The sequence below is a fragment of the Staurois parvus genome, unplaced genomic scaffold (assembly GCF_062004578.1).
Source record: "Staurois parvus isolate SC_StPar_1 unplaced genomic scaffold, SC_StPar_1.0 ptg001053l, whole genome shotgun sequence".
Taxonomy (NCBI): domain Eukaryota; kingdom Metazoa; phylum Chordata; class Amphibia; order Anura; family Ranidae; genus Staurois; species Staurois parvus.
Genome location: NW_028318849.1, coordinates 166,005 through 193,287, shown reverse-complemented (window position 1 = coordinate 193,287; position 27,283 = coordinate 166,005). Strand labels below are relative to the sequence as shown.

At 42.2% G+C, this 27,283-nt stretch overlaps 1 protein-coding gene across 2 annotated transcripts in view; it reads left to right on the top strand.

The window, feature by feature from the left end:
• CLCN6 (Cl-/H+ antiporter 6) overlaps positions 1-27,283 on the top strand; it is a 105,059-nt gene that overhangs the window by 6,154 nt on the left and 71,622 nt on the right. For both annotated transcript variants that reach the window (XM_089658143.1, XM_089658142.1), the window contains exons 2-11: positions 13,560-13,619; positions 13,787-13,852; positions 14,835-14,900; positions 17,076-17,142; positions 22,396-22,502; positions 23,053-23,179; positions 23,934-24,001; positions 25,758-25,816; positions 25,914-26,046; positions 26,233-26,346. In XM_089658143.1, coding sequence (XP_089514269.1) covers positions 13,560-13,619; positions 13,787-13,852; positions 14,835-14,900; positions 17,076-17,142; positions 22,396-22,502; positions 23,053-23,179; positions 23,934-24,001; positions 25,758-25,816; positions 25,914-26,046; positions 26,233-26,346 — 867 coding nt within the window. The remainder of the gene's footprint in view (positions 1-13,559; positions 13,620-13,786; positions 13,853-14,834; positions 14,901-17,075; positions 17,143-22,395; positions 22,503-23,052; positions 23,180-23,933; positions 24,002-25,757; positions 25,817-25,913; positions 26,047-26,232; positions 26,347-27,283) is intronic.

Genomic DNA, 27,283 nt, shown 5'->3' with positions numbered 1-27,283 from the left:
TACAGTTCAATACAAGAGGGTTAGGAGGGCCTGATCCTTGGAGTTTACAATCTTCCATAATTCTTCCCAAGCTCCTCCTCATTCCTCCATCATTCTTCCCAAGCTCCTCCTCATTCCTCCATCATTTTTCCCGAGCTCTTCCATCATTCTTCTCAATCTCCTCATTCCTCCATCATTCTTCCCGAGCTCTTCCTCATTCCTCCATCATTCTTCCCGAGCTCCTCCTCATTCCTCCATCATTCTTCCCGAGCTCCTCCTCATTTCTCCATCATTCTTCCCGAGCGTCTCATTCCTCCATTATTCTTTCTAAGCTCTGCCATCATTCTTCCTGAGCTCCTTTCCATTCCCCTGTCATTCTTTCTAAGCCCCTCCCACACTCCCTAGTGTTTCTTTCTGCACACCCCAGTCATTCTGCCGTGCTTCTTTCTGTATGCCCTTCATCACTCCCTTTTATCCATCCCATCATGCTTCCTGTATGCACACCCCCCCCCCCCCCCCCCCCGTGTTAATGATGCTAAGAATGTATCGGATTCATACTTCGTGCTGATGTATCCCTGAACCCTTTCTCTGATCTTCACTTCCATGCACCGTCTGCTTTTGTTAATTGAAATCAATGCAAAACTTCAGAGAAGCTGCACTTAGTGTTTCCTAATCCTCTGATCTGTAAACGGCGCAGACCTTTCTCTGAAGAGAAGACTGGGAAATCTCTACACAAATAAGAGATTAGGGACGGGATTTCCTGCTACAGGACTGGAATTATAGCTTCACTTTCCAGCTGCCCCAGTGTCAGTATGTAACAGCACTCCAACTTCCACAACTAGTACATAGTTATTCTGGCTGAAAAAAGACAAAAGTCCATCCAGTTCAACCATTAAAAAAAAAAAAAGTTATAATCCTATACCCACAGTTGATCCAGAGGAAGGCAAAAAACCCAGCAAAGCATGATCGACTTTGCTCCTACTGGGAAAGAAATTCCTCCCTGATCCCCCGAGAGGCAATCGGATATTCCCTGGATCAACTTTACCTATAAATGTTAGTATCCAGTTATATTCTGTGTATCTAGGAAAGAATCCAGGACTTTTTTTAAGCAATCCACTGAGCTGGCCAGAACCAACTCTTGAGGAAGTCTGAACATACTGAAGGATGACTTAAAGGGAATCTCCAACATGCTCCGATTATTTATATATTCTGTCATTTACTGAATGACCAATGTTCAGTTATAAATCTTTGTGTATCTTTAACTCTCTCTACACATCAATGGGGGGGTAGCCATATCTGCACATATATAAGAAAGCTTATTATCCTGTTTAGCAGTGCAGCAAAGTTAGGCCCCATGTACACGGGACGTTTGGAAAACTCTTCTGAACGATGGAAACTGACTGCTGGAAAATGTAAAAAACATCAGTTTAGCCGCGTTTGCATACTGTGTTTATGTGCGTTTGCGTTTAGAAGCATTTTTAAAAGATAACCTGAGGAGACCTTCCCAAATGCCCAGAATGCACTGAAAAACAGTAAAAAAAATAGCTATTTCAGACATTTTAGGAGGAATAGAGAGAGCAGAAGCAGAGAGAGCAGTATGTGTTGAGATGACCTGTCTTTTCTGGTTGTATTCACTATGGATCCCATCATGAGCATAATGTGGCGCATTCTACCATTTTTTTCCTTCACGCGAAACCTGGAACTGACTGGTGTACCGGGTCCATTTGAATACATGGAAAATGCTTTGCATGAATTTCTGATGATGAAAAAAGGCTCTGGACATGGAACGGTTAAAAAACGCTTCTAAACGCAAAAGCTTATAAACGCGGTTAACCACGTTTACAAGCGTTTGGCGTTTGAAATGCTGGTAAAATCTACTCCTAAACGCAAGTTTGGTGCGTTCAACTGTAAACTCAACTGCCTATAAACGATGATGTGTACATGGACACATAGGAAAACATTAGGGAGAGTTCAGGGGCTGCTGAAAAAAACGCTGAACAGTTCCTGAACGTCAGTTTAGGAGCTGCAGTGTACATGAACCCTTATTGTGTCTCATTGCTCTTCTGTTACTTGATGTGTAAGGAATGGATACAAATCTTCTGTACAACTTAGGAAGGCCATACGTGATTCCTATTTATTTCATCCAGCAGGTTCCAGCTGTGGTATTGAATTCTGACAGCTGTAGCCAACAACACTGATTGTTCAGGAAAAAACTGACAGGCTGGTTGTACACAAGTCGATTGATAGATCAACTTGTGTACAACCGACCAATTTTATCCCTGCGCCTTGAAGGAGTGCCACAAAAGTGAATAAGTAAGGGCTCGTTCACACTTGGCTGTTTTACCAACGCTTGCCAAACGCCCCTATAGCGTTTGGCAAGCGTTGGTCCGGCGTTTGCCGAGCGTTTTTTAACGCTCGGCAAATGCCGCATATGCGGTTTAGTGGCGGTTGCTAGGCGTTTGCCGAGCGTTAAAAATGCCCCACAAACGCCTATAATGCAGTTTGAATGGTGTTACCACTCCACAACCGCACCGCAAATGCCGGCTGGGCGTTTGCAGAGCGGCACAATAGACTAGAATAGGAGGCTTCAACGCCTCCTGACTCGACCAGAGGCGTCCGTTTTGCCGCGATGCAAACGCTCCCGTTAGAACAGCACCATGTGCTGTAATGTGCAGAATTGGCAGAGGCGTTTGGGAAGCGGTAAAAACGCTTCCCAAACTCCTCTCTGCCGCCTGCACACAACGCTAGTGTGAACGTAGCCTAATAGATATGCAAATAAGTTAATGCTGAACTATAAAAATATAAAACTATGCCCCAAAATCCAAACCATTCCAGGTAAGGTAGCGCTATAACATTACTTTTTAACCAGATAATATTTTTTTTTTAAATTAAATCTGGTAAAGAGTGTTATTGTAGTGCTACCTTACCTGAAGTTGTTTAGATTTTGTGGTACAGTTTTATGATTTTGTATACAGTGGGTATAGAAAAGAATCACCGCCTTTTAAAATAATCACATTTTGTTGCTTTTCAGCCTGGGATGAAGACAGACACAGATTTTGTTTTATCCAGCTGTATTTGCTCAGTGCAACTTGTAACATCCAAGTGAACGATCTAACACCAACTTGTCAGGAAAACCATTCAAAAACAGAATCAGTGAGTTGGAAAAATGATCACCCTCCTCCTAAAAATAGCTTGTAAAGGCAATCAGGTGTAACTAATCACCTTTTCAATGGCACACAAAGCCATTTGAATTTCAGCTGTGATGAACTGTGGTTATTTTGATTAGCTCAGCATGAAAAGAGCTTTCCTGGAGCATTTCAGTCCCTGATAGTGCAACTGAAGCAAACGATCAACTATCGGTGGCAAGGCACTGTCAAAAAATCTCTGGGATAAAGTTGTGGACAAGCACAAGTCAGGAGACTGATAGAAAAAACATGTAAAGGCTTTATCAATGCCTAGAAGCAGAGTGAAGTCTATTAGTAAGAAGTGGAAGGTATTTGGTACAACACAGACCCTCCCTGGATCAGGACGTCACTCCAAACTGGATGAAAGAGCCAGGAGGAACCTGGTCAGATTGGCTACCAAGAGGTCTACAGCAACTCTGAATCCGTTGCAGGAATTGATGACAAAGAGTGGTCATTGTGTGCATGTGACAAAAATATCACAAATTCTCCACAAATGTGACTTGTATGGGAGGGTTGCAAGAAAAAAGCCGCTCCTCAAGAAAGGCCACATACAGTCACCACTGAGCTTTGCCAAAACGCACCTTGAAGATTCTGAGGCCACATGGAAAAAGGTGTTCTGGTCAGATGAGACTGAAATTTTAATTGTTTGGCCTCAACTCTAAACGATATGTCTGGCGGAAATCCAACACAGCTCACCATCCAAATAACACCATTCCTACAGTAAAGCATGGAGGGGCGAATATCCTGTGATGGGGGTTTCTGAGCAGCAGGGACTGGAGCACTTGTCAGGATAAAAGGAAAAATGGATGGGGCAAAATACCATCAAATTCTTGAGGAAAATTTGCTACCCTCTGCCAGAAAGTATAATGGGAAGAAGGTTTACCTTCCAACATGATAATGATCCAACATGATAATGATCCAAAGCACACAGCAAAAATGACCACACAGTGGTTCAAGGAGGAAAAGGTGAATGTCCTTGCATGGCCTAGTCAGAGCCCAGACTTAAACCCCATTGAAAATCTGTGGAGTGACTTGAAGACTGCAGTCCACAAACGGTCACCATCAAATTTAACTGGACTTGAGCAGTTCTGCAAAGAAGAGCGGGCAAATATTGCAAAGTCTAGATGTGCAAAGTTAATAGAGACATCCCAACAGACTAAAGGCTGGAATAAAGCAAAAGGTGGTTCACCAAAATACTGACACAAGGGGGTGATCCTTTTTCCAACTCAGTGATTGTTTCTGAATTTAATTTTAATTTTGTCTGACATGTTGGTGTTGTATATAAAAACAAACCCCAGAGGAGGAATATCTTATACAGTGGGGCAAAAAAGTATTTAGTCAGCCACCAATTGTGCAAGTTCTCCCACTTAAAAAGATGAGAGAGGCCTGTAATTGGCATCATAGGTAGACCTCAACTATGAGAGACAAAATGAGAAAAAAAAATCCAGACAATCACATTGGCTGATTTGGAAAGAATTTATTTGCAAATTATGGTGAAAAATAAGTATTTGGTCACCTACAAACAAGCAAGATTTCTGGCTCTCACAGACCTGTACCTTCTTCTTTAAGAGGCTCCTCTGTCCTGCACTCATTACCTGTATCAATGGCACCTGTTTGAACTTGTTATCAGTATAAAAGACACCTGTCCACAACCTCAAACAGTCACACTCTGAACTCCACTATGGTGAAGACCAGAGAGCTGTCAAAGGACACCAGAAACAAAATGGTAGACCTGCACCAGGCTGGGAAGACTGAATCTGCAATAGGCAAGCAGCTTGGTGTGAACAAATCAACTGTGGGAGCAATAATTAGAAAATGTAAGACATACAAGACCACTGATAATCTCCCTCGATCTGGGGCTCCACGCAAGATCTCACCCCGTGGGGTCAAAATGATCACAAGAACGGTGAGCAAAAATCCCAGGACCACACGGGGGGAACTAGTGAATGACCTGCAGAGAGCTGGGACCAACGTAACAAAGGCTACCATCAGTAACACACTACGCCGCCAGGGACTCAGATCCTGCAGTGCCAGACGTGTCCCCCTGCTTAAGCCAGTACATGTTTGGGCCTGTCTGAAGTTTGCTAGAGAGCATTTGGATGATCCAGAAGAGGATTGGGTGAATGTCATATGGTCAGATGAAACCAAAATAGAACTGTTTGGTAGAAACCCAACTCGTCGTGTTTGGAGGAGAGAGAATGCTGAGTTGCATCCAAAGAACACCATACCTACTGTGAAGCATGGGGGTGGCAACATCATGCTTTGGGGCTGTTTCTCCGCAAAGGGACCAGGACGACTGATCCATGTACAGGACAGAATGAATGGGGCCATGTATCGTGAGATTTTGAGTGCAAACCTCCTTCCATCAGCAAGGACATTGAAGATGAAACGTGGCTGGGTCTTCCAACATGACAATGATCCCAAACATACCGCCCGGGCAACGAAGGAGTGGCTTCGTAAGAAGCATTTCAAGGTCCTGGAGTGGCCTAGCCAGTCTCCAGATCTCAACCCCATAGAAAACCTTTGGAGGGAGTTGAAAGTCCGTGTTGCCCAGCGACAGCCCCAAAACATCACTGCTCTAGAGGAGATCTGCATGGAGGATGGGCCAACATACCAGCAACAGTGTGTGCCAACCTTGTGAAGACTTGCAGGAAACGTTTGACCTCTGTCATTGCCAACAAAGGATATATAACAAAGTATTGAGATGAACTTTTGATATTGACCAAATACTTATTTTCCACCATAATTTGTAAATAAATTCTTTCCAAATCAGCCAATGTGATTGTCTGGATTTTTTTTCTCATTTTGTCTCTCATAGTTGAGGTCTACCTATGATGCCAATTACAGGCCTCTCTCATCTTTTTAAGTGGGAGAACTTGTACAATGGTGGCTGACTAAATACCTTTTTGCCCCACTGTACCTTGTGGTGGAAAGGAATCCTGGAGGTCTTAAAGGGGGTTTAGGAGCCCATAATAATCCTAGAAGGCGCAATACTCACCAATATCTGGTGAGTGCGGTGGATGTTGTTTTTTTCACTGGTGGATGGTGGAAGTATTATTTCTGGCACTAAAGATTTTTTATTTATTTCTTCAATTGGAATCTAAATATTTTTGGACACTTTATTATGGGCAACACTTTTTTTAATACTCACATATTGATATAACTTTTTTTCGGCACATTATTTTATGTATAATTTTATTGAGGTGGTGATCTGCGCTGATTATTGTTTTTTTCTATGTTGGTGTTGTGTCTTTCACTTGGATGTTATAGGTTGCACTGACTAAATACAGCTGAATAAAACAAAAAATGCATCTCTTCATTTCAGGGTGCAAAGCAACAATGTGATCATGTTAAAGGGGTGATTATTTTCTATTTTCACTGTACAACCAGCCAGCCCATACATGAATCAAAAATTGGCCAGTCCCTGCTGAATTGGTCGAATTTCGATCCATGTATGGCCGGCTTTAGGGCTCATTCTTGTTCAAATATTTTATTAACATTTTATCAGGGGGTTAAGACAAGGACATTAGACATTTTGGAAACATAAATATAAAGACATTTTTAGTTACATCAGTAATGTCATTATAGATGAGGGGAGAAGAGGAAAGTACTGCTACATCAATAATGCATTTGGAATGGCAGGAGGGAATGAAAAGCAGTAAAAATATAGACAAGATTGTAACAAATAGAGGATCATGCACCCCCAGTGCTGCGTAGGGGGTCAGGATATAGGAACAGAAAATTATGCAAGATGATCAAAAGAAACGGAAAAGAAAAAAGGGGGGGGGAGGGGGGAGAGAAAAAAGAAGAGGGGAGTGGAGGTGAGTAGGGTAAGGAGTACCAAAGTTAGGTGGGGAAGGGAGAGAAAAGGTGGTTGACTCCACAAGTGATAAATAGTAAGTGGGGTATCGTGTGATGTCACTAAGTATAGTACCAAGATAGTGTAGAGTATATGGGTTTCATGGGAGGGCTCATTCATAAATGCGTCAATCTCTGAAGAGCAATCTGCTTTGGATCACTTTTTAGAGAGCGTTTGGTAAGTAGGCATTATGTTGCCTCCTTACCTATGTTATATCCCCTATAAACCCATACTGCATCGATGTGTCCAGCAAGTCACTGCTGCTTGGCCCTCATTGGTTAAATGGGTCTTGATTCTGCAGGTGCTACTGTCTGCTGAAAGCAATAGTGCAGATAATTTTTCTTCTCTGCAGCATGTGTATGTTCCCCTTTGCAGCTTAAAGGGGCAGTAAAAAAAAGCAGCTTAACCACTTTTTTTTTTACTGCCCCCCAACTACTAGTGTAAACAAGACCTTGCTGGTTTTTTTTTTTTTTAATCTTCTACAAAAGTAAGTTTAATAGAAAATGTGTCACTGTTTTTGAGCTAGGTTACACCAGCCTTCACTCTTGTTCTCACAGTGGTTCTCAGTCTTATTACAGGATAAGTTTACCTTCAGGAAAATGTTACATCTGTAATTAGTGTGTAACATGTTCCAGCTCATGCCCCCCCTCTCTTCCTGATTCCCTTCCTCTGTGACATAGGATGGGGGATCCTTTCCCCTACAGCTGCTTTCACATTTAATATTGGCGTGGAGCCTGTACAGCTGTCACTGAAAACTGCAAGTCTGCCGCAGAGGGAGACAGGATTTGTAGTTTACTTATTCACATATATCTGTGAATGAGTAAACTACAAGTCCCGTCTTCCTCTGCGGTAGACAGACTTGTAGCTTTCAGTGGACTATGAATGTGCTGATCACCGCATTTATAGTCCAATCACTCTTCCTCCACCTTTCTATGGATGTGTTTGCAATGCTTTGCAGACTCCTGTAGGAAAAAATAATAAATGCACCTGCAAAAATGGGGTGAACTTTGCCTTGTAGACCACGGACTAGTAAATTCTTCCAAAACCTGAAGATTCTGGAGGGAGCTAGGGGATACTTGGTGGCCAAGTCTGAAGCAGACTGTGGCCTGATGGTGATGAAGTTTCTGAGAGGAGCTGAGGGCAACTGTAGGAATGGGATCTCTCCAGAAGGCTGAGGCAGGAGCACGGTGGAAGACTTGTATGGCCCTTGGCAGGAGGGAGGCTAGGGGACACTGCTGGAGACCGAGGGTTTTCAAGGGGTCTGGGGGCACTATGGGAGCTAGGAATTACTTTTTGAGAATTTAGGGCATCTGCAGGTGACTGGAGGGCCATAATGATGTAGACCGCAGTCCGGTAGCAGGGTAAGGCCTGCTACCGGACCACTGTTCTACACCCAACGTAGTATCAGCCAGACATGTAAGGTTGCTTAACATCAAGTTGGAAAATCTTTCTGGGCCCCATCGGACTGTTGGAAATACTGGTTTTGACCCTGTAGCACATCAAAATAAATAGTTGTGAGGCACAATCCTTACACAGCCAATCAATTTTCTGAGAAATTAGATGGTTTATTGAAGCATGAGGTACATGGTTCCTGAATATTCTCATTTACAGTGCCTTGAAAAAGTATTCATACCCCTTGAAATTTTCCACATTTTGTCATGTTACAACCAAAAATGTAAATGTATTTTATTGGGAGTTTATGTGATATACCAACAAAAAGTGGTGCATAATTGTAAAGTGGAAGGAAAATGATAAATGGTTGTCAAAATTTTTTACAAATATCTGAAAAGTGTGGCTTGCTAACTAAAATCTAGTGGAACCAATTGCCCTCAGAAGTCATATAATTAGTACTCCTGTGTGTAATCTCAGCATAAATACAGCTGTTCTGTGAAGCCCTCAGAGGTTTGTTAGAGAACATTAGTGAACAAACAGCATCATGAAGGCCAAGGAACACACCAGACAGGTTGAAGGGATAAAGTTGTGGAGAAGTTTAAAGCAGGGTCGGTTTATAAAAAAAAAATATATCCCAAGCTTTGAACATCTCATCTCCTCATCTGTTCAATCCATCATCCGAAAAAGGAAAGAGTATGGCACAACTGCAGACCCACCAAGACATGGCCTTCCACCTAAACTGATAGGCCGGGCAAGGAGAGCATTAATTAGAGAAGCAGCCAAGAGGCCCATGGTAACTCTGGAGGAGCTGCAGAGATCCGCAGCTCAGGTAGGAGAATCTGTCCACAGGACAACTATTAGTCGTGTACTCCACATATCTGGCTTTTATGGAAGAGTGGCAAGAAAAAAGCCATTGTTAAAAGAAAGCCATAAGAAGTCCTGTTTGTAGTTTTCGAGAAGCCATGTGGGGGACACAGCAAACGTGGAAGAAGGTGCTCTGGTCAGATGAGACCAAAATTTAACTTTTTAGCCTAAAAGTAAAAAGCTATGTGTGATGGAAAACTAACACTGCACATCACCCTGAACACACCATCCCCACCGTGAAACATGGTGGTGGCAGCATCATGTTATGGGGATGCTTTTCTTCAGCAGGGACAGGGAAGCTGGTCAGAGTGGATGGGAAGATGGATGGAGCCAAATAAGGCTTAAGGCCTGGGGAGATATGGGAGAGGAGGGAGGGGAAGGGAAAGGGGAAAAAAAGAGATACTAGGAGCATTGTTAATGATTTGCTATATTGTTAGATATGAGTATTATAATAAGGTGTTTTTTTAGCTTTTGTAAATTGAAATGGTATTTCTGAAAAACTATAATAAAATATTTACAAATACAGGGCAATCTTAGAAGAAAATCTGTTCTTGAGACTGGGGCAGAGGTTCACCTTCCAGCAGGACAACGACCCTAAACATCCAGCCAGAGCTACAATGGAATGGTTTAAATCAAAGCATATTCATGTGTTAGAATGGCCCAGTCACATTCCAGACCTAAATCCAACTGAGAATCTGTGGCAAGACTTGAAAATTGCTGTTCACAGACGCTCTCCATCCAACCTGACAGACCTTGGGCTATTTTGCAAAAAAGAATGGGCAAAAATGTCCCTCTCGATGTGCAAAGCTGGTAGAGACCATACCCAAAAAGACTTGCAGCTGTAATTGCAGGGAAAGGTGGCTCTACAAATATTGACTCTGGGGGGCTGAATACAAATGCACGCCACACTTTTCAGATATTTATTTGTGAAAAAGTCTGAAAACCATTTATCATTTCCTTCCACTTCACTGTTATGTACCACTTTGTGTTGGTCGATCACATAAACTCCCAATAAAATACATTTACGTTTTTGGTCATAACATGACAAAATGTTGAAAATTTCAAGGGGTATGAATACTTTTTCAAGGCTTTGTACGTTGCTGCTTATAAACGTGAGCCCAGTGTATCATGCAGCTTATTTATTATTCCCAGTTTGTCAATGTACAACAGTAGAGGAGTCTTCAGCTCTGTTGAGTAAGGATTTCTGAAGGCTTTTTTGGAATTTGACTGACTCGTTAGTTAAAAACAAACTGTAAGGTCAAGCTTATAGTACAATGCAAGATCAAGTGAGCTTGCTTTCAAAATTCCTTCCTTCACTTCTTCACATTTAAAGGCCATTTTGTGCACCAAAATCAATCTTTAGCCCTAAAATATCATGACAAAACTGTGCTGATGGGGATATCATTGGAAAACTGTGCTGATGGGGATGAATCAAAGACCCCAACAATGACTTTGGTAACTGGTGAGTTGATCGACTACCTTCTGATGATTAATGGTGAACCCCAGAGTGGTTGGGCAGTGTGTGCATCATCAGTGTTGTCATTTTCTGGCTGCTTAAGCCGGCCATAGATGGATCAATTTCGGCCATAGATGGATCCAGTTCAGCAGTGGCCAGCTGAGATTAGCTCCATCTATGGACAGGCTGGTTGGACTGAAGTCTATCCATTGATCAACTTCAGTACAACCAGCCTGTCAGATTTTTCTGTTTGCGATTACTGCCGGCGGCTATAACCACTAGCATTGTGTTTTGCCAGCCAGGAAGGCTTCCTGCCAGCAGAACACAACAGCCCATCAACAATGTCTGGGGTTCATTAACTAAAACTGGAGAGTGCAAAATCTGGTGCAGCTCTGCATAGAAACCAATCAGCTTCCAGGTTTTATTGTCCATGCTTAATTGAACAAGCTGAAGTTAGAAGCTGATTGGCTGCCATGCAGAGCTGCACCAGATTTTGCACTCTCCAGTTTTAGTTAATCAACCCCATAGTGTTGATGGGGGAATCGAGCGATATCATCATCTATGGCTTGCTATAGTCATATGTAGAGATGGCATGGCAACGGGCAAGGCTGGTTGGTCTTACAGTTCCTTTGTTTAGATACAGATGGAGTTCTTTCTGGCAGGTTCTAAGGATCACTGGAAGATATAATTCGCTGTCTGCTAAATCCACCCCAGGTCCTCTTCCCAGCTGTGTGTCTGCTACAATTCCTAAAAGCTTCTTGAGAACATTTTATAGAAGATGCCCAAACCACCCTAACTGATCTTTCCATTGGTAAAAGCAGAACCTCTTCTGTGCTCTGAGATGCTTTGTGACCACCGAATGTCTCGTGAACACAAAGTGAACAGATCAACCATGCCAGGCAACTTTAAGCTACCCATACACTATTTTTTTTAACAAAATTTAACGAAAATTCTCAGTACTTTTGATGACTTGATGAATGTAATTTGAAAGCACTTCAAAATCTCATTTGCATTTAACATTTGATTTTGGAATGAATGGACTTTCTCAAATGAAAACCCCATTCACTGATTAAAATATTCTCCATCCTGCTCCTTCAAATTATCTTGTCACTATGGTAAAAACTAACATCTGTTTCTAATGCTGGCCATACACTAGTAGATTTTCACATGAGAATATTCGTGCAAACGTTTGTTTGACAATTCTTTGTACATTCGATGAATGGATGAATATCATGTGAAAATGTCACCCCACTTTTAACATTCAATTTTAAAATGAATGCAATTCCTAAACAAAAACCACATACACTGTATGGAAATTGTGTTCATTCGTGAAATGTTTTCCATCCAGGTCCTTCAAATTTTCTTGTTACTGTGGTAAAAAAATTAATGTCAGTTTGACTCCTTTATAAATTAGAAAACGTTCTTAAATGTTTCACCTGAAAATCTATACGTGTCTGTACAGCAGAAAGCTGCTTGTTCAGCCGGTTCCCGCCCATCCTATTGTAATAGGATGGCCAGGTGGGACTTTCGTAGTTCCGGGTGGCTGTCACATGGATGTCCTCCCGAAACGCACCTTGTGTGCTGCTGTGGGGGGCACTGGAGAGTGATCTGTCACCGGCTGTGTCCACCGGACACAGCCAGTGGCTGATCACTGTACCTGCCCACTGCTGGTAACGTGATCACTGTGACCAATTACAGCAGATCACATAATGATTGTAAAGAATGGTTGGCTTCATTTCATGCCATTCATTGCTTACAATTGTGTTGCTAGCTGTGATTGATCACAGAGATCACATCTGTAGCATGTGATTAGCTGTGGCTAATTACAGCTGATCATATCAATACATACTGAATAAGTCAGTTTAATTCAGTAAAAATGGTTGTTTATACCAGTGACATTATTATTATACAGGATTTATATAGCACCAACAGTTTGCACAGTGCTTTACAAAATGACATTGTGAAAGTAACTGGTATAAGCAATCCTAATGTGTAAAAAAAAAAAAAAAAAAGTCCTGATCACTTTCCCAGAGTAGTATAGTGTAACTATGGTAACACTGTATTGCTGTGATCATGGGGTTAAAAAAAAAAAATGTAAAAGTGCTGTACCCACTTTGAGGGTCTCCCGGCATTTCTGCATGGAGATATTGGTTTTGCACATTTGCTGTGCTCGTTTTGAGCAGTTCCCACCATCCCTGTGCTCAGTTCCTGGGTTTATACACCTGTTGGGTATATTATGAGGGGCTCCCACCATCTCTGGTGAGTTTCCAGATCTATGCTCCTGCTCTGCCTATTATGAGGGTGACTTGACATCACTCTGCTGAGTTCCCAGCTCTGTACACCTACTGTGTGTGCATTATGAGGGTTCCCATCGTCTCTCTGTTGAATTTCCTGCTCTGCACACTTACTCTGCCCAATCTTAGGGGTTCCCACTGTCCTTGCACTGATTTTCTGGGTCTACATACATACTGTGCCCACTAAGAGGGGCTTCCACCATGTCTGTGCTGAGTTCCTGGGTCTGCCCACCTTTTGTGGCCATTATGAGGAGCTTCCCCATCTTTGCTAAATATTTCACATTTAAGTTCTATTCGGGGGAATGCAAACAGTTGGATATGACCACCCTCAGTTTTCTCAGTATGAGAAACCCCTGTTATTTCTGTGGCTGAAAACGGCAACTTTGACACAAGTATACAGATTGAATTTGTACGCTGAAGTCCCTTGCATTGTACTCTGTAAATTAAAAAAATATATATTTTATTTATTTTTATATATATATATATATATATATATAAAAATTTTTACTTTTGTTTTTTTTTTTTTCCAGACTATCCTGGGTGAGACTCATGAGGAGGATGAGGAGATCCTTCCTCGGAAAGATTATGAGGTGAGTTTCTTGTATTGATTCATTGATTCTTCCGGCTCTGGTGAGTCACTGAAGCTTTTATTGGATTTGTATGATTGGATGACGTGTTCACTTTGTGTGTTAACATCTTTTATCTTGGAACATTTTGTGACAGTGCCCTTTTTTTTTTTCTTCTTTTTTTTTTGCAGAGTTTGGATTATGACCGCTGCATTAATGACCCCTATCTGGAGGTTCTGGAATGCATCAACCGTAAGGTAGAGACTTACCTGCGTATTTATCACATCTGTGGAGAATGCATTTCAGTATGCAGCATGCCTTCGTATACAGGGGCACAGACAACCTGCCCGGGGCTTTTGCTTCATCCAGATGTTGCTTGATGACACCAGGACTCCTCACTATGCAATACTTTCTGGTCATCAGTAATCTGGTGTTCTGAGAAAGTCAATCCCTGAGGCTGGATTTCCAGCTTTGCCTATCAGAGTCTCTCTACGGTGTAAGCTCCCACACCTCTGAGTGTTTAGAAAACTGACCTTCATTTTCAAATAGAGCAAACATTACACTCAGGAAGATGTGGATCTGTTAGATTCCTCCATGTGTTCAGCAGATCTTCCTTAATATTTTAAAAAACACTGTCATCTTACAATGAATGGGCAGAGTGTGTTGCTAGTATAATGCTCCTGAACCACTGCCACATTCTCATGCCACTCCATTCCATCGCACCTTGGAGTCAAACCCCACAAAAGGTTCATAACGACAACCCCACTCCTCCATAGGACATTGCTCGGCCCTGGTGATTAGGGCTCAGTCCAGAGTGCGGCATCATGAGAGCAGGTCGTTCTCTCACCCCCTCCTCTTTTTCTTCAAGTCCCCTCCAAAGTTCTGCTCTCTGAACAGGCTTTGTATAGCACAGTGATGATAACACTGGTCCTTTTATGGAAATATCTGGGTTTGCAAAAGCCTTCGGAGCACCCAAAGTAGATTTATATTCTTTGCAGCCGAAAACACTGTGGGGGTCCTCTGCTGGCTTTCAACGCCTGCTGATATCAACCTGCGGTGGAAGATGGCACATGAATTAGTCTATGCAGCCATCATTTGCTCAAAATATCTTCTGTAGCAATAAAATGCATTTGTTAAAAGTGGAGATACCCTTTTAACTCTCAGACAGGGTACCATCTCTGTTGACATTGTTCAGAGCTGTGCTTGGATTGGTCACTCCTGTTTTTATTTATTTTACAGAAAGCCAAGCGGTACGAGGCCGTTCGGTGGATCATGGTCTTCGCTATTGGCGTGTGCACTGGACTGGTACAACCTATTACTATATTTTCCATTCTATTGCTGTTCAGTGACCTATCTGATAATAAAAATATTAAAATGTATTTTATATAGCTCCTTTAACCACTTTAGCACCACCCAATAGCAGAAATACTGCTACAAGGCAAAAGCGGTGCGCAAAATCACGTGTGTATGTATGTAAATGTGTGTGTGTATGTGTGTATATATATATATATATATATATAAAATGTAATTTTGCATTTCGGGGTAGGGGCACTGATCGCCGCTGTTACTAGTAAAAGAAAAAAAAAGAGCCCAGTATATATACCACCGTTTGTAAACTTTTACATAAACCAATTAATTTACATGTATTGGGATTTTTTTTTTAGCAAACACATGTAGCAGAAAACATTTTGGCCTAAATTGACAAAATGTGATTTTTTTTTTGCTGGACATGCTTAATAGCAAAAAGTCAAAAATATTTATTTTTTTCTCTCAAAATTGTTGGCTTTTTTTTTTTACCACTGAAAGAAAGCTCTATTCGTACATTTCATTTGGGTGCAGCATTGTTTGACCATGCAATTGTCAGTTAAAGTAACGTAGTGCCGTAATGCAAAATATGGCCTGGTCACACGAAGGGGGGGAATCCTCTGAAGGGCAAGTGGTTAAAGGTAGCTTCTCAAAGCACTTTACAAAGAAAACACAAGAAATACACAGCATGAAACAAAGGAAAAAAAGAGCAATTAAGCGAAAGCTTGTCTAAAGAAAAAAGTTTTTAGATTTGTTTTGAATTAGTTTAGAGAAGATGAGTCTCTGATGTTCTTTGGAAGTGAATTCTAGAATTTTGGGGCATAGTTGAAGAAGGCTCTGTTTCCCACCAAGTGTAGTTGAGTTGGAGGGATACACAGAAGACCAGAAATTGAGGAGCAAAGGTTATGGGGGGGAGTAAGTAAATAAAAGTTCAGACAGATAATGGGGTGCCAATCATGAAGAGTATTATAGGTAAGCATGAGGATCTTAAAGTCTTTGTGAAACGTGATCGATAGCCAGTGCAAGGACTCCAGGATAGGGGTAATATGGTCACTTGTACCCGACCTAGTGAGGATTCTGGCTGCAGAATTTTGTCCATATTGTTGTTGATTAATAGTGGATTTAGGTACACCAGCGAGTAGAGCATTGCAGTAGTCAAGTTGGGAGAACACAAATGTATGGATCAGATTTCAGCTACAGTGTATGATAGCATAGGACCCAGCTGAGCAATCAAGATTAAAAGGAGGAGCTGGGATGGAGATCTCCATCATCTATAAGTGTGTTGTGTAATATTACCATCTGGCTGAGACCAAGTGATGAAGAAACACAACACGGATGGGAGCACCACAGGTAGGAGGACCATGCTGTCATCTCACGTGGTCCTCCTCATCCTCCATCCCACATCCTCCTCCTCCGTCCCACATTCTCCTCCTCCATCCCACATCCTCCTCCTCCAGTCCCATCTCCCCAATCTCACGTCCTCCTTCTCCAGTCCCATCTCCCCAATCTCACATCCTCTTCCCCCAGTCCCATCTCCTCCATCCTACAACCTCCTCCTCCTCTAGTCACATCTCCCCTATCCCATGTCCTCCTCCATTCCATGTCCCCTTCCTCCTGTAGTCTATAAAAAATGTTTTAATGCAGGAGTAAGTAACATAAAATACAGTGTATTGAGTACAGAAGTCAGGATGAGCGTGGGGTGTGGGTGTAGGGAGAGAGAGATAAAGGGGTGATAGAGAGCAAGAGTACAATGAGAGAGAGAGAAAGTGGGAAAAGGATGTGAGGGGGGGGAGGGAGGACAAAGATAAAGCAAGACGGGGAGAGAAACGAGAGAGTCTCTATGGCACTACAAGTCCCAGCCTGGCAGACTCCTATTTCTCAGCTCACACAGAACAAGGCAAAGTCCACCAAAGCGGTCACTTTAGCCTGTCAGCCCCCCCTATATATAATATTTCAGGCGCCCCCTTTTAAAAGTCTTGGGGTTGAAAAATGGCTGATTCTGTTTCTGTATTACTAGTAGAACCAGCAAAACAATTTTTTAGTTTTGGACAGCATGAAGTGGTAGAACATTTGTCAGGTATTCGTTGCTGTGTTGACTGTCTTAACTTGACGTTATTTGCATTACATAATTTTTGCTGATTTTTGTAATGACTGAATCTCTGTGTTCCTATGCAGGTTGGGCTGTTTGTGGATTATTTTGTGCGTCTTTTCTCCCAGTTCAAGTTCCAAGTGGTTCAGAACTGTATCCTTTTCCTATGGCTGTTTTGTTCACACGTTCCCCACCCACTCTGCTTACAGTTTTCCCTCTCTGTATTGAATAAACACAGCCTGATCTTTGCATTCTTTGCTCTGAAGCATTCTGCCCTATATTTCCCCAATCCTCAGTCTCTCCCTGTACAGGAAACACATTCAGAATAGGTCAAACCCCCTCCCATCCCCCTTGTCCCCTCCCCTCAGTTTAAATAGTTTCCTTCTGTCCATAAAGTAATGAAAGGTTATGCTTTTGTTGATTGACTGGATGGCTGTTAGGTCAGCGGTCCCCCTCCTGATACAAATCTTGGCCAGGTTGCCTTGTTCTACCTTTGTGGCCAGAGAGGTTCCTTTACATCTTGACCCCTCCCCCAACGCCCTTGGCCTGTGTTCCCTGTCCTTCTCCCCTACAAAGTAGTCTTCAGTTTTGGTCTGATGTTGGTAGCAGGGCTGGGCTATATGTGGGTTGTGTCTTAGTGAGTGGAACCCCTTCCAGAAGTGACATATGACCTAAGCCTCATTTTGGATATGATCACGCCACCTCTGGTGGTCCATGTAGGTGCGTATTTGGCTGTAGCCAGGCCGGACTTTATGGAGGGATGGAAAGGGAGATGACCACCATCCTGATTATGGAAAAAGTGGAGGACAGCAGAGGGCCCCAGGCTGCTACTGCAGATGGTAGGTTCTGCTGGCAGTTGAGGTGACTTGGTCAGCAGTGGCAATGTGGTAGGTGGGTGCAGTGTCATCTTGGCACTTTCCCTTTCCGGAAGTTTGTTGGAGGAGCTTGGTTAACTTTTGCTGCACTATCTTTTGTTTCAGAGGTACCAAAGTAGCAAACAGTCTTCCTATGCTTCCATTAACCCACCAGCTATTTCTGCCTCAGTCCTCACACACAGTAGAAGGCACTGTGGCATTTATTGATAAATTTGTCTGCCTCTTCCATCATGACTTTCTGTAAGGAATGCATTCAGAAGCTGGCTGCATTTGAAACCTCTGCCCTAGTGGAGGATTCTGTTATGCTCTTCAATAGTCTCTACTTTTCACTCATTTTGGGTTGTGCTTTCAGATTACTTGCCCTCGACTTCTAAAGCCAAACTTGGTTGCTTGCCACCTCCTCGTATGGACCCCCCTTCCATAGTTGCTCAGGGGAAAGACAATGCTACTAAACAAGTTCCTGACTTTCCTAAGGTGCTCTCAATTCAAGACAATGTACAGAGGTCTGCAAGATCTTCAGTGTAGGGGCTTTTTTTTGTCATTTCTTTAACAACCTGGTTTTGAAGCAATGGAAATAACCTGAAAAGGAAAATCACTGATAGTAAATCTTTGCATAGCAAAGCAGAAACACTCCTAAGAGCCTGGCTTGCCAATGCCTTGGCAGCAAACTGTATATCAAGAAATGTTTGTTGACTGGAACAAGCTTTACAGTATCTGTTCTAGGCTGTTCCAGTAGAGCAAGTTCTTTATTCCCTGTCATTAGCAAGTAAGGCTGTTTCCCACTTGGCACTTTTGTTAATGGTGCAGAATCCATAAAGCTACTGCTAGATCTGCAGTCTTGTTAAACTCCGAGAAGGGCCATCTGACTTGAATCTTGGAGCAGAGACTTTGTGATATCAAGCATTTTCAGCATCTGATTTAATAACTTACTGAGTGTACAGCTTCCTTATCTTTTAATACGTGCCCATGTTTGTTTAAGCTGGTGCCATGACCACTGCCCCAGGTTTCCTGTTTTAGGATGGGCAATTTCTTTTAAGGAGCCACTCTTGCATGCAGGGATTAGAGTTGTGTCTACCTACATTGTGTGCTTCGAGAGAAACACATCCCCACAGCCTAGGAGAGCAAAGCTTTCCCTTGAGAGTGCACCATTTGTTACTAATTCCTTCTTGTGAAGGCCAGATGTTCAGGGAAGCAGCACTGAGAAAGCAGGAGTTAGCAGCATTTAACGTTGTAATCTGCATGTGCTTGGGTATGAATTTTAAGAAAGCGTTTACTTGATAAGTAGGTTATTGCTTCTTTAACCTCTAAATCTAATTTGTGTGGAATTCCATTTGATTGTTTCCTACTTTTTGGTTTAGGTCTGGACACTTTCTTATACAGACCTGCAAAAAGTTTCCACAGAAGAATGTGTAATAGGTGCTTAACAGAAGGTTTTTTTTCTGAGAACCTGCAGGATAATAAACCTCAGGAACAAAAGAAAAAAAATGGATGTTTAGTAAACTAAAGCCTAAAAGAGTTTTGCTCTTTTCTCCTCCAGAATCTACCCGTAAGAACTGTAAATGATGCAGCATTATTATACAGGATTTATATAGCGCCAATAGTTTGCTCAGCGCTTTACAATATAAAACGGAGACAATACAGTTCAATACAAGAGAGTTAGGAGGGCCCTGCTCCATGGAGCTTACAATCTAAGAGGGAAGGGCTAGTGGTACAAAAGGTAGTAACTGTGGGGGTTGGACTGGTAGGATGAGTAGAAGATTCCATTATTGGCTTAGGGCAGGATAGGCTTCCCTGAAGAGATAGGTTTTCAGAGATCGCCTAAAAGTAGGTGATAGTCTGATAAATTGGGGTAGAGAGTTCCAGAGGATGGGGGAAGCTCTAGAGAAGTTCTAGAGACGAGCATGGGAGGAGGAGACCAGGGATCTAGAGAGCAGGAGGTCGTGGGAGGAGTGGAGAGGACGGTTTGGGTGATATTTGGAGACAAGATCAGTGATGTAATTTGGGGCAGAGTTATAAATGGCTTTATTAGTTGTTAATGTTTTGAATTTTATCCGTTGGGCAATGGGAAGCCAGTGGAGGGATTGGCTGAGAGGGATGGCTGATACAGAACGGTTAGTAAGGTGGATGAGTCTGGCAGCAGCATTCATGATAGACTGAAGAGGGGATAGCCTGCGATGAGGTCGGCCAGTGAGGAGGAAGTTGCAATAATCAAGGCGAGAGATAACAAGGGAGTGAATAGGTTGCTTAGTATGGAGGCATGCTATATTCCTGTGCTTGAAGATTACATTTTTCAGAGGTTTTATTCCCATGCGTTTGAGGTCTAGAAACCTTTGGGCAAACAGGATGATCATAAACTAAGAAAGTTGAACAAGCTCATGTTGCGCAAGAAGTTTAGAATGGAAAACTTTTACACTGTACATGTCCTGATTCATCCAGGACATCAGAGAATCATACAGTTTTCATTGCTGTCAAAGCAGACGAATTACAATTACCAGCTTCATGCCATGCCTTTCCGTCTCTTGGCAGCCCCAAGAATCTTCACTAAGATTCTATTGTAGGTCATGTCTCATCTTCAGAAGATAGCTCAAACTAAAGAGAAAGTGAAGGATGTTTTCAGGTTCTTCTCACGCTGAAAAGATTAGGTTGGCTGGTTAACAAAGAGAAATCCACACTGATAACCAGACCAGTATCTTCCTGGGCTATCAAGTAAGCCCTGCAAGCCAAAAGATTTTTTATCTGGTCAAAAAGATCTTCTTTATGACTGGTCTGGCCATTTCGGCAGAGGTTGTTACCTTAAGGAATGTTATGAGACTTGCGTCTAATTACTCCTTTGATTCTGGCCTTAACTTGGGTTCAGTTACCCTCAAGAGCCCTTTGTGTTTTGTGTCATATCCCAGTGGGATTGACAGAAAAATTCTTTGGACTTGTGAGTTCACCTGTTTCCAAAAGTCCTCTACACAGTGGATTGGTGGATGGATCCACAAAAATTGATGGAAGGCAGATATTGGGGCCAGGTTTTTGTGGGAAAGATCACAACAGATGCCAGCTCTTAGAGTTGAGGAGTTCACATTCAAGCCCAGGGGATCTGAAAACTACAACTCAGTAACTAGTCCTGTTTCAACCTCAGGATCTTACGCCTCTGAAAGAGGCATTATTGGCTTTCCACTCATTGGTCAAAAACCAGGAGATACACGTCTTCTCCAAAAATGCTGCTACGGTAGCATACGTGAACCACCAGGGAGGTACCAGACCTCACACTCTGTTATAAGTGGCTTGGGACATTCTTTTTTGGGGCAGAAAAAAAGCATCACCTCCAGTTTAGCAGTCCATATAAAGAGGTCTTGAGACATGGTAGCAGACTTACTCATTGCATTACTATTCCACGCAGTGACTGGAAAGTGCATTAGAGTGTTTTTCTTCAAATAGTCAGCAACTGGGACATTGTGGCAGAGGCTTATTTGCATGAAGAGAAAACCGGAAAGTAGAAAATATCTTGGGTCATCCAAATTCTCCAAATTCTTTGAATGTTAGGACAAGTTTTCTCACTTACCTTGAGGCTACCAGAGGATTCACTCTCCTCTCCTGGTCTTTACTGGTCCTTATAAGAACTTACAGGCTTCCAAATCCACTTTATCTCTCATTTATAAAGAAGGATTAAAAGTACCACCTTCATTGAAGGTCAATTCAACCAGAACCTTGGCAGTATCTTGGGCAGAAAAATCAGTTGGTGGAGCAAATCTTTTTATCTCAACTAAGGATGAGGGTGGTAATAAAGGCTTTTTAACAGTTTTGTATGTGTTTCCTTTAGAGGGAGGAACTAATCCGGTTGCAGTCCTGGAAGATTCTTATAAATACATTACTGGTAAGTGTAACTGGGAATTTTTCAGTGTAGTATAAAGACCACATGCTGCCAGTGTATACAGGCCAGTGGAGTGAAAGTTACAGTTCAGTCTAGTGTGTAAATTGCACTTTTACAGCTGAAGGCCTTTTATTGTTGAATTTGATGGAGGCTATGGTGCTTATGCATACCTCCCACCTTTCTGGGATGAGAAATGGACACCTTTTTAGCCTTGCCTCCCATTAGACCATGAAGAATCTTTACACAAAAGATGATTGGTTACATTTTCATGCTATTTCTTCTTTAAGGACATTTTGAAACTGAACTCAAACCTAACCTTTTTTTTTTTTCTTATGCTTGTAGCAAGTCCTCACCTGTGTTAAAAACAGGTAAACCGGTTACTCTCCAAAACTTCCCACAATATAACCCTTTGAAAGAACTCATCCCCAGCATCCCTTTAAACATGTATGTCTCAATGTTCTAGAGAGCTCTCCACAGTAATTTTAGAGTCATTGATCCTGAATGCCTTTTATGTCATGACCAGCTGAAAGAAAAGTATAAATGTGATCTTCCCTTGTATAGCTTGGCCTCCTTCACCACCCTTTGTGAGTAGTAAAACAACTGCAGGCCAGTAAGCGAGTTATGTATCCCATTTGGGTGCCATTTTGTTCTTTCCTTGACCTGATAACACAGCTGTTGAAGATTGTACAGATCGAGGATGCTTGGCTTTGTCCCTGCTGGAACTCTTGGGGTTCAACTTGACCTTTGCCTTCATAGCCACACTCTTTGTCCTCATACAGGTAATGACTGGCATGAAGTGAATTATTGCTGGTATGTTAAAATGTGAAGCTTTTCCTGTGTTTTCCTTTAGTTATCCAATCACCTCCTGAAATTTTTCATAGATTAAAGATGGGGATGGCGGTACCTGCAAAGTTCAGGGTTATATTCTAGTACTTTGAAATAGGCCATCTTATTGCCTATGCCCGACTATGCAGACGAAATGCAAACCATTTGAACTTCATATTATTATACAGGATTTATATAGCGCCAACAGTTTGCGCAGCACTTTACAATATAAGGGAGACAGTACAATTACAATACATTTCAGTACAGAACTTCATATGACATAGATAACCATTATTGTATTTTTGCTAATCAGCCTGTGAACTCTCACAAACCTGTAACAAACCTCTTCGAGTGAGTATTGTAGTTTTAGAACAGTCTGCCTTGAGGGCCGTATCTTAGGATTGCAAAAAAAAAAAGGCTTATTTTTTTAATAGGGTTCTGCTTTATAGAGTTAAAGTTTTTATCTTTTCTAAAAAGGTGTATTTTTTATTTATACTTGCATAGCCTGTAGCAGCAGGATCTGGGATTCCTGAGATTAAATGTTACCTGAATGGAGTAAAGGTCCCAGGCGTGGTCCGTCTCAGAACGCTCGTCTGCAAGGCTTTGGGGGTTTTGTTTGGTGTTTCTGGAGGTAAGGACAGCACCACCCAAAGGTATACTGCACAAGAAAACCATTTTCTGGAGTTTAGCTTTAACATAAGTTTGAGTTCTGTCCACAAATAGAAATCCTGCATTGGATTGGATTGTAATTTTCTTTTGAGTACCAGTGAAATGATTTCTTATATACCCTTTAAAGGCTAATTCTGGGCTCTGGCTTCAACCCCTGTCCTTTCTTGATCCCCTCATGCTCCACAATATGGGTTTTTTTTGTTATATTTTTTTTACCAGTGGTCTTCAGGCTGGTCATGTAACTGTTCCTCTCTGTGTTTATTACCAAGTGGTGGGAAATTCTTGTGGTTACAGAGGGTGGCACTGATTTGATGTCTGTGCTGCTCTCTGCATCCATACACGGCAAGCATAGGGTACCATGGTGAGACTGAGCCCATGGTGCTCTATACTCACAGTATGTCCTCCTCCTTCCAGGCTTGACCCAAAAGACTGAACAGCTTGTAGCATAGAAGAGGTACTGCAGGAGACTTCATTGGAAAAAAAGGATTTTTTCTTTTTTTTTTTTTCTTAAATATTCAGGGAGACTTAAATTTAAAAAAAATGAGTCCAGAGTTTAGCTTTGGTCGTTTTCTGCATTCCAGCCTTCATAAAATAAAACAAAATAAATAGCTCGTATTTAGAAATCGAATCGATTCCACCATTAGAAATCAGGCACATTTTAGTTCTAGTACTTCTTCATGAATTTATCATGTGACTTACTAATTCTCTACTCACAGGCCTTTTTGTTGGGAAGGAGGGACCGATGATTCACAGCGGGGCCGTTGTTGGTGCAGGGCTTCCTCAAGTAAGTCTAAGTGGAATTTCTTTCATCCATATCCCCAGCATCATCTACCATGTGTATACTGGTATCTCCCCAACACTACATCCTGATGCAGACTCTTGTATTACTAGAGGAGTCATTGGCCAAGTCTAAAGGATACATCTCCGTATAATCCTAGTTTCCTCCTGTTTTGAGCTGTGATTTGGTTGCTGAACTAGCATTGCAAATTCCCTTCCCCACTGTTGTTCGACAGTGCTGCTCAGCAGCAGATGAATATCTAATGAGTTCTGATTGACAGTGTTTGCCTCTAGTAGCAGGTGCACTCTCGAGGTGAGTGCCTTCTCTATTCAAAGAAGTATGGCCAAAGTCTTTATGGACATACTTCTCTTCTGGGTCACAGGAGTGCACTTAGTTCTGCTCTTCTGTGATCCAGATTCAGCCAACAGTGAGCTAAAGCCCGCTGTCAGCTATTGTCACAGAGCCGGTCCAGGATCTGAAGGGATCCCAACGTTAATGCTGGGAGCCTCCCAGATTCCTGGCCAGCAGTTAGCTCATCCTCTCAAGCCAGCCTCTCCCTGCCCCCTGCACAGCCCGAAGTTTCAGTGAATGCTGGAGGGGCAGAGCAGAGAGCAGTGACGTACAGTCAGTGCTCTCTGCTCAGTGAAGACCGAGAACTGAGCTATCAGCATTTATGTGATCGCTCAGTTCTCAATCTTACAGCCAGCAGGGAACAGTGGCAGCATTGGACCAATGCTGCATCCACATATGTGAGTATGTAGGTTTGTTTTTTCATTTGTAATCCCACACGTCTGCTTTAATGCTGGGAGAGGTGGCTTGTCAGCACAACCATCTCCTATATGTGTTTTAAGTGAAACCCATACAGAGATTACACACATACATAAAAGAATGACAGCAGGTGCTGAGAGAATTGAATAGAGACGCTGGGGAGAAAATAACAGGGGAAATTTGGAGGAGAACGATATTGGCAGCAGTAGGTATGGGAACAGGAATGATTGTAGGAGACAAGTGTATTGAATAGAGGTGCCAGGACTAACGGACAGCAGGAGATAGGAGAAAGATGGAATTGACGATGGGGTGGGTGAGGGAAAATGACAGCGGGAGAGCATAAAAGAGGGAGGTAGCTCCTCTAGTAATGCCCACAAATCGGGCTTCATGCAGGGGTGGCGCTAAAGATGTGCTTTTCTTTAAATTGGTTCTGCTTTTCCTTCCTGAAGCACTGATTATTTTTTGACTTGAATCATTGAGTTAGGAGGTAAGCTTTTATCGCTGCTAAAACATCTTTGTTAATAGATTGATGTTTCTGAAAAATGAACTGTCTGTGTAGCTACTGTATCCCATAGCTACTATTACTTTTAACCTTCTGTGCTAGAAGGGCAAATGTTGAATTATGTTTGGATGGTAATGTCTTCATCCTTCTCATCTACCATTTATCTGATAATGAACTCCTACACTGACCATCACATGAAAACTTTGATTATACAGGGCGCAATGTGATTGGTGCGTATGAGACAGCACACAGCTTTCTGCAACCAACTAGTCAGAATAGCATGGGGGCTTTCAAGGACAGACTGTTTTTATGCAGTTGTAAATGAGGTGAACCGTTTTTTAGACTGTTTGGTAAATGAGGCCTGGTGTTTGAATTACTCCATCTGTAAGACTGTATGCAGGCTGAGATTAGAGGTGTATCTGCAACCCTTCCAGAATAAGATAGATCAGACATTGTCCATCCCTAATACTGACCTCTTTGTCTCTCTTCCAGTTCCAGAGCATTTCATTCCAGAAGATTCGCTTTGACTTTCCGTATTTTCGCAGTGACAGGTACAGCCAGTAGTGAATTGGCGATGAAGACAAACGTCTATTTCAACATACACAAGTGTTGGCTTCCTCATTAATGACTTCTTGTTCTCTTCCTTAGGGACAAGAGAGACTTTGTTTCTGCTGGTGCAGCGGCAGGGGTGGCGGCTGCCTTCGGGGCTCCCATTGGGGGTACGCTTTTCAGTTTGGAGGAAGGGTCATCGTTCTGGAATCAGGGGCTAACCTGGAAAGTAGTGAGTAGTTAGCATGGTTCATCTCTTGTGACAGCATTGTACTGGTTCTGTACAATGGCTGTGAAAAAAAAAAACATCAGCTGTAGAGTGCCACCCTTGAAGATTGTTCCTGTGTGCATGATCAGTGATCTCTGTGCTAAGTACAGTAGTACAACTCTAATTTGATTGGTCTCTCTTCTCTGTCAGCTCTTCTGCTCCATGTCCGCAACATTTACGCTGAACTTTTTCCGCTCCGGGATACTGTTTTCAAGCTGGGGGTCATTCCATGTTCCTGGGCTCCTAAACTTTGGGGAGTTTAAGGTACATGTCTAATATGTCATTACAATTTGCGTTGTCTTGTACTTTTTTTGCGGGGGGGGGGGGGGGGTAGAGAACAGTTACACCCGGTTCACATCATGTGACCCCAAAGTTGTGCGACTGAGGTCCGAATATGATGTGAGGCTTCACTGCCTTTTGCTGCCACTTCAATAATAGGAGTCAATGCAAGTCGCAATTTTTTGAGTCACAGTGATTAAAATGGTTCCATTGAAAGATATGGGATACGATTTATGTGACTTCGAAGATGCATGAAAAGTCGCAATGACTTGAACAGAGGCTTAAAGTGTTAATCCAACAATCCAATCCTTATGTGCTGCTATAGATTTATCCCAAACCCTTTGTGCTATACACAAAATTAATGAATCTGGTGAAAAACAAAATAAAATGTGGTACACAATATATGCTACAAAAATATATAGAAAATATATATAACTAGCCGCAGTGCACTCAGTGACCTCTCATACTAGCTATACAGAACTCCAATATGTCAAAATTTGTGCTGCGCTAGTCGCACAATAATAATTAGTGTACATATGATCCTAAACCCCATAAAAACATTAAGCCACACGCAACAACGTTAATAATTGGACTTTTATTTGCACATTTTGATTGCGATTGGGATATTTACTCACTTGTATTGGAATTTACATATATATGTATTGATTTATATGCATAGTAGTGCATTATCACTGAAGTTTTATAGAATGTTATTGCATGAGGCTTAATGTTTGTGGGGTTTAGTATCGTACTGTATGTACACTAATTATTATTGTGTGACTAGCGCAGCACTAATTTTGATATATTGGGGTTAAAGTGTTACTAAACCCCGGACCCTGCATTCACTATATCTGGTCTCCCCGGACCCTGCATTCACTATATCTGATCTCCTTGGACCCTGCATTCACTATATCTGGTCTCC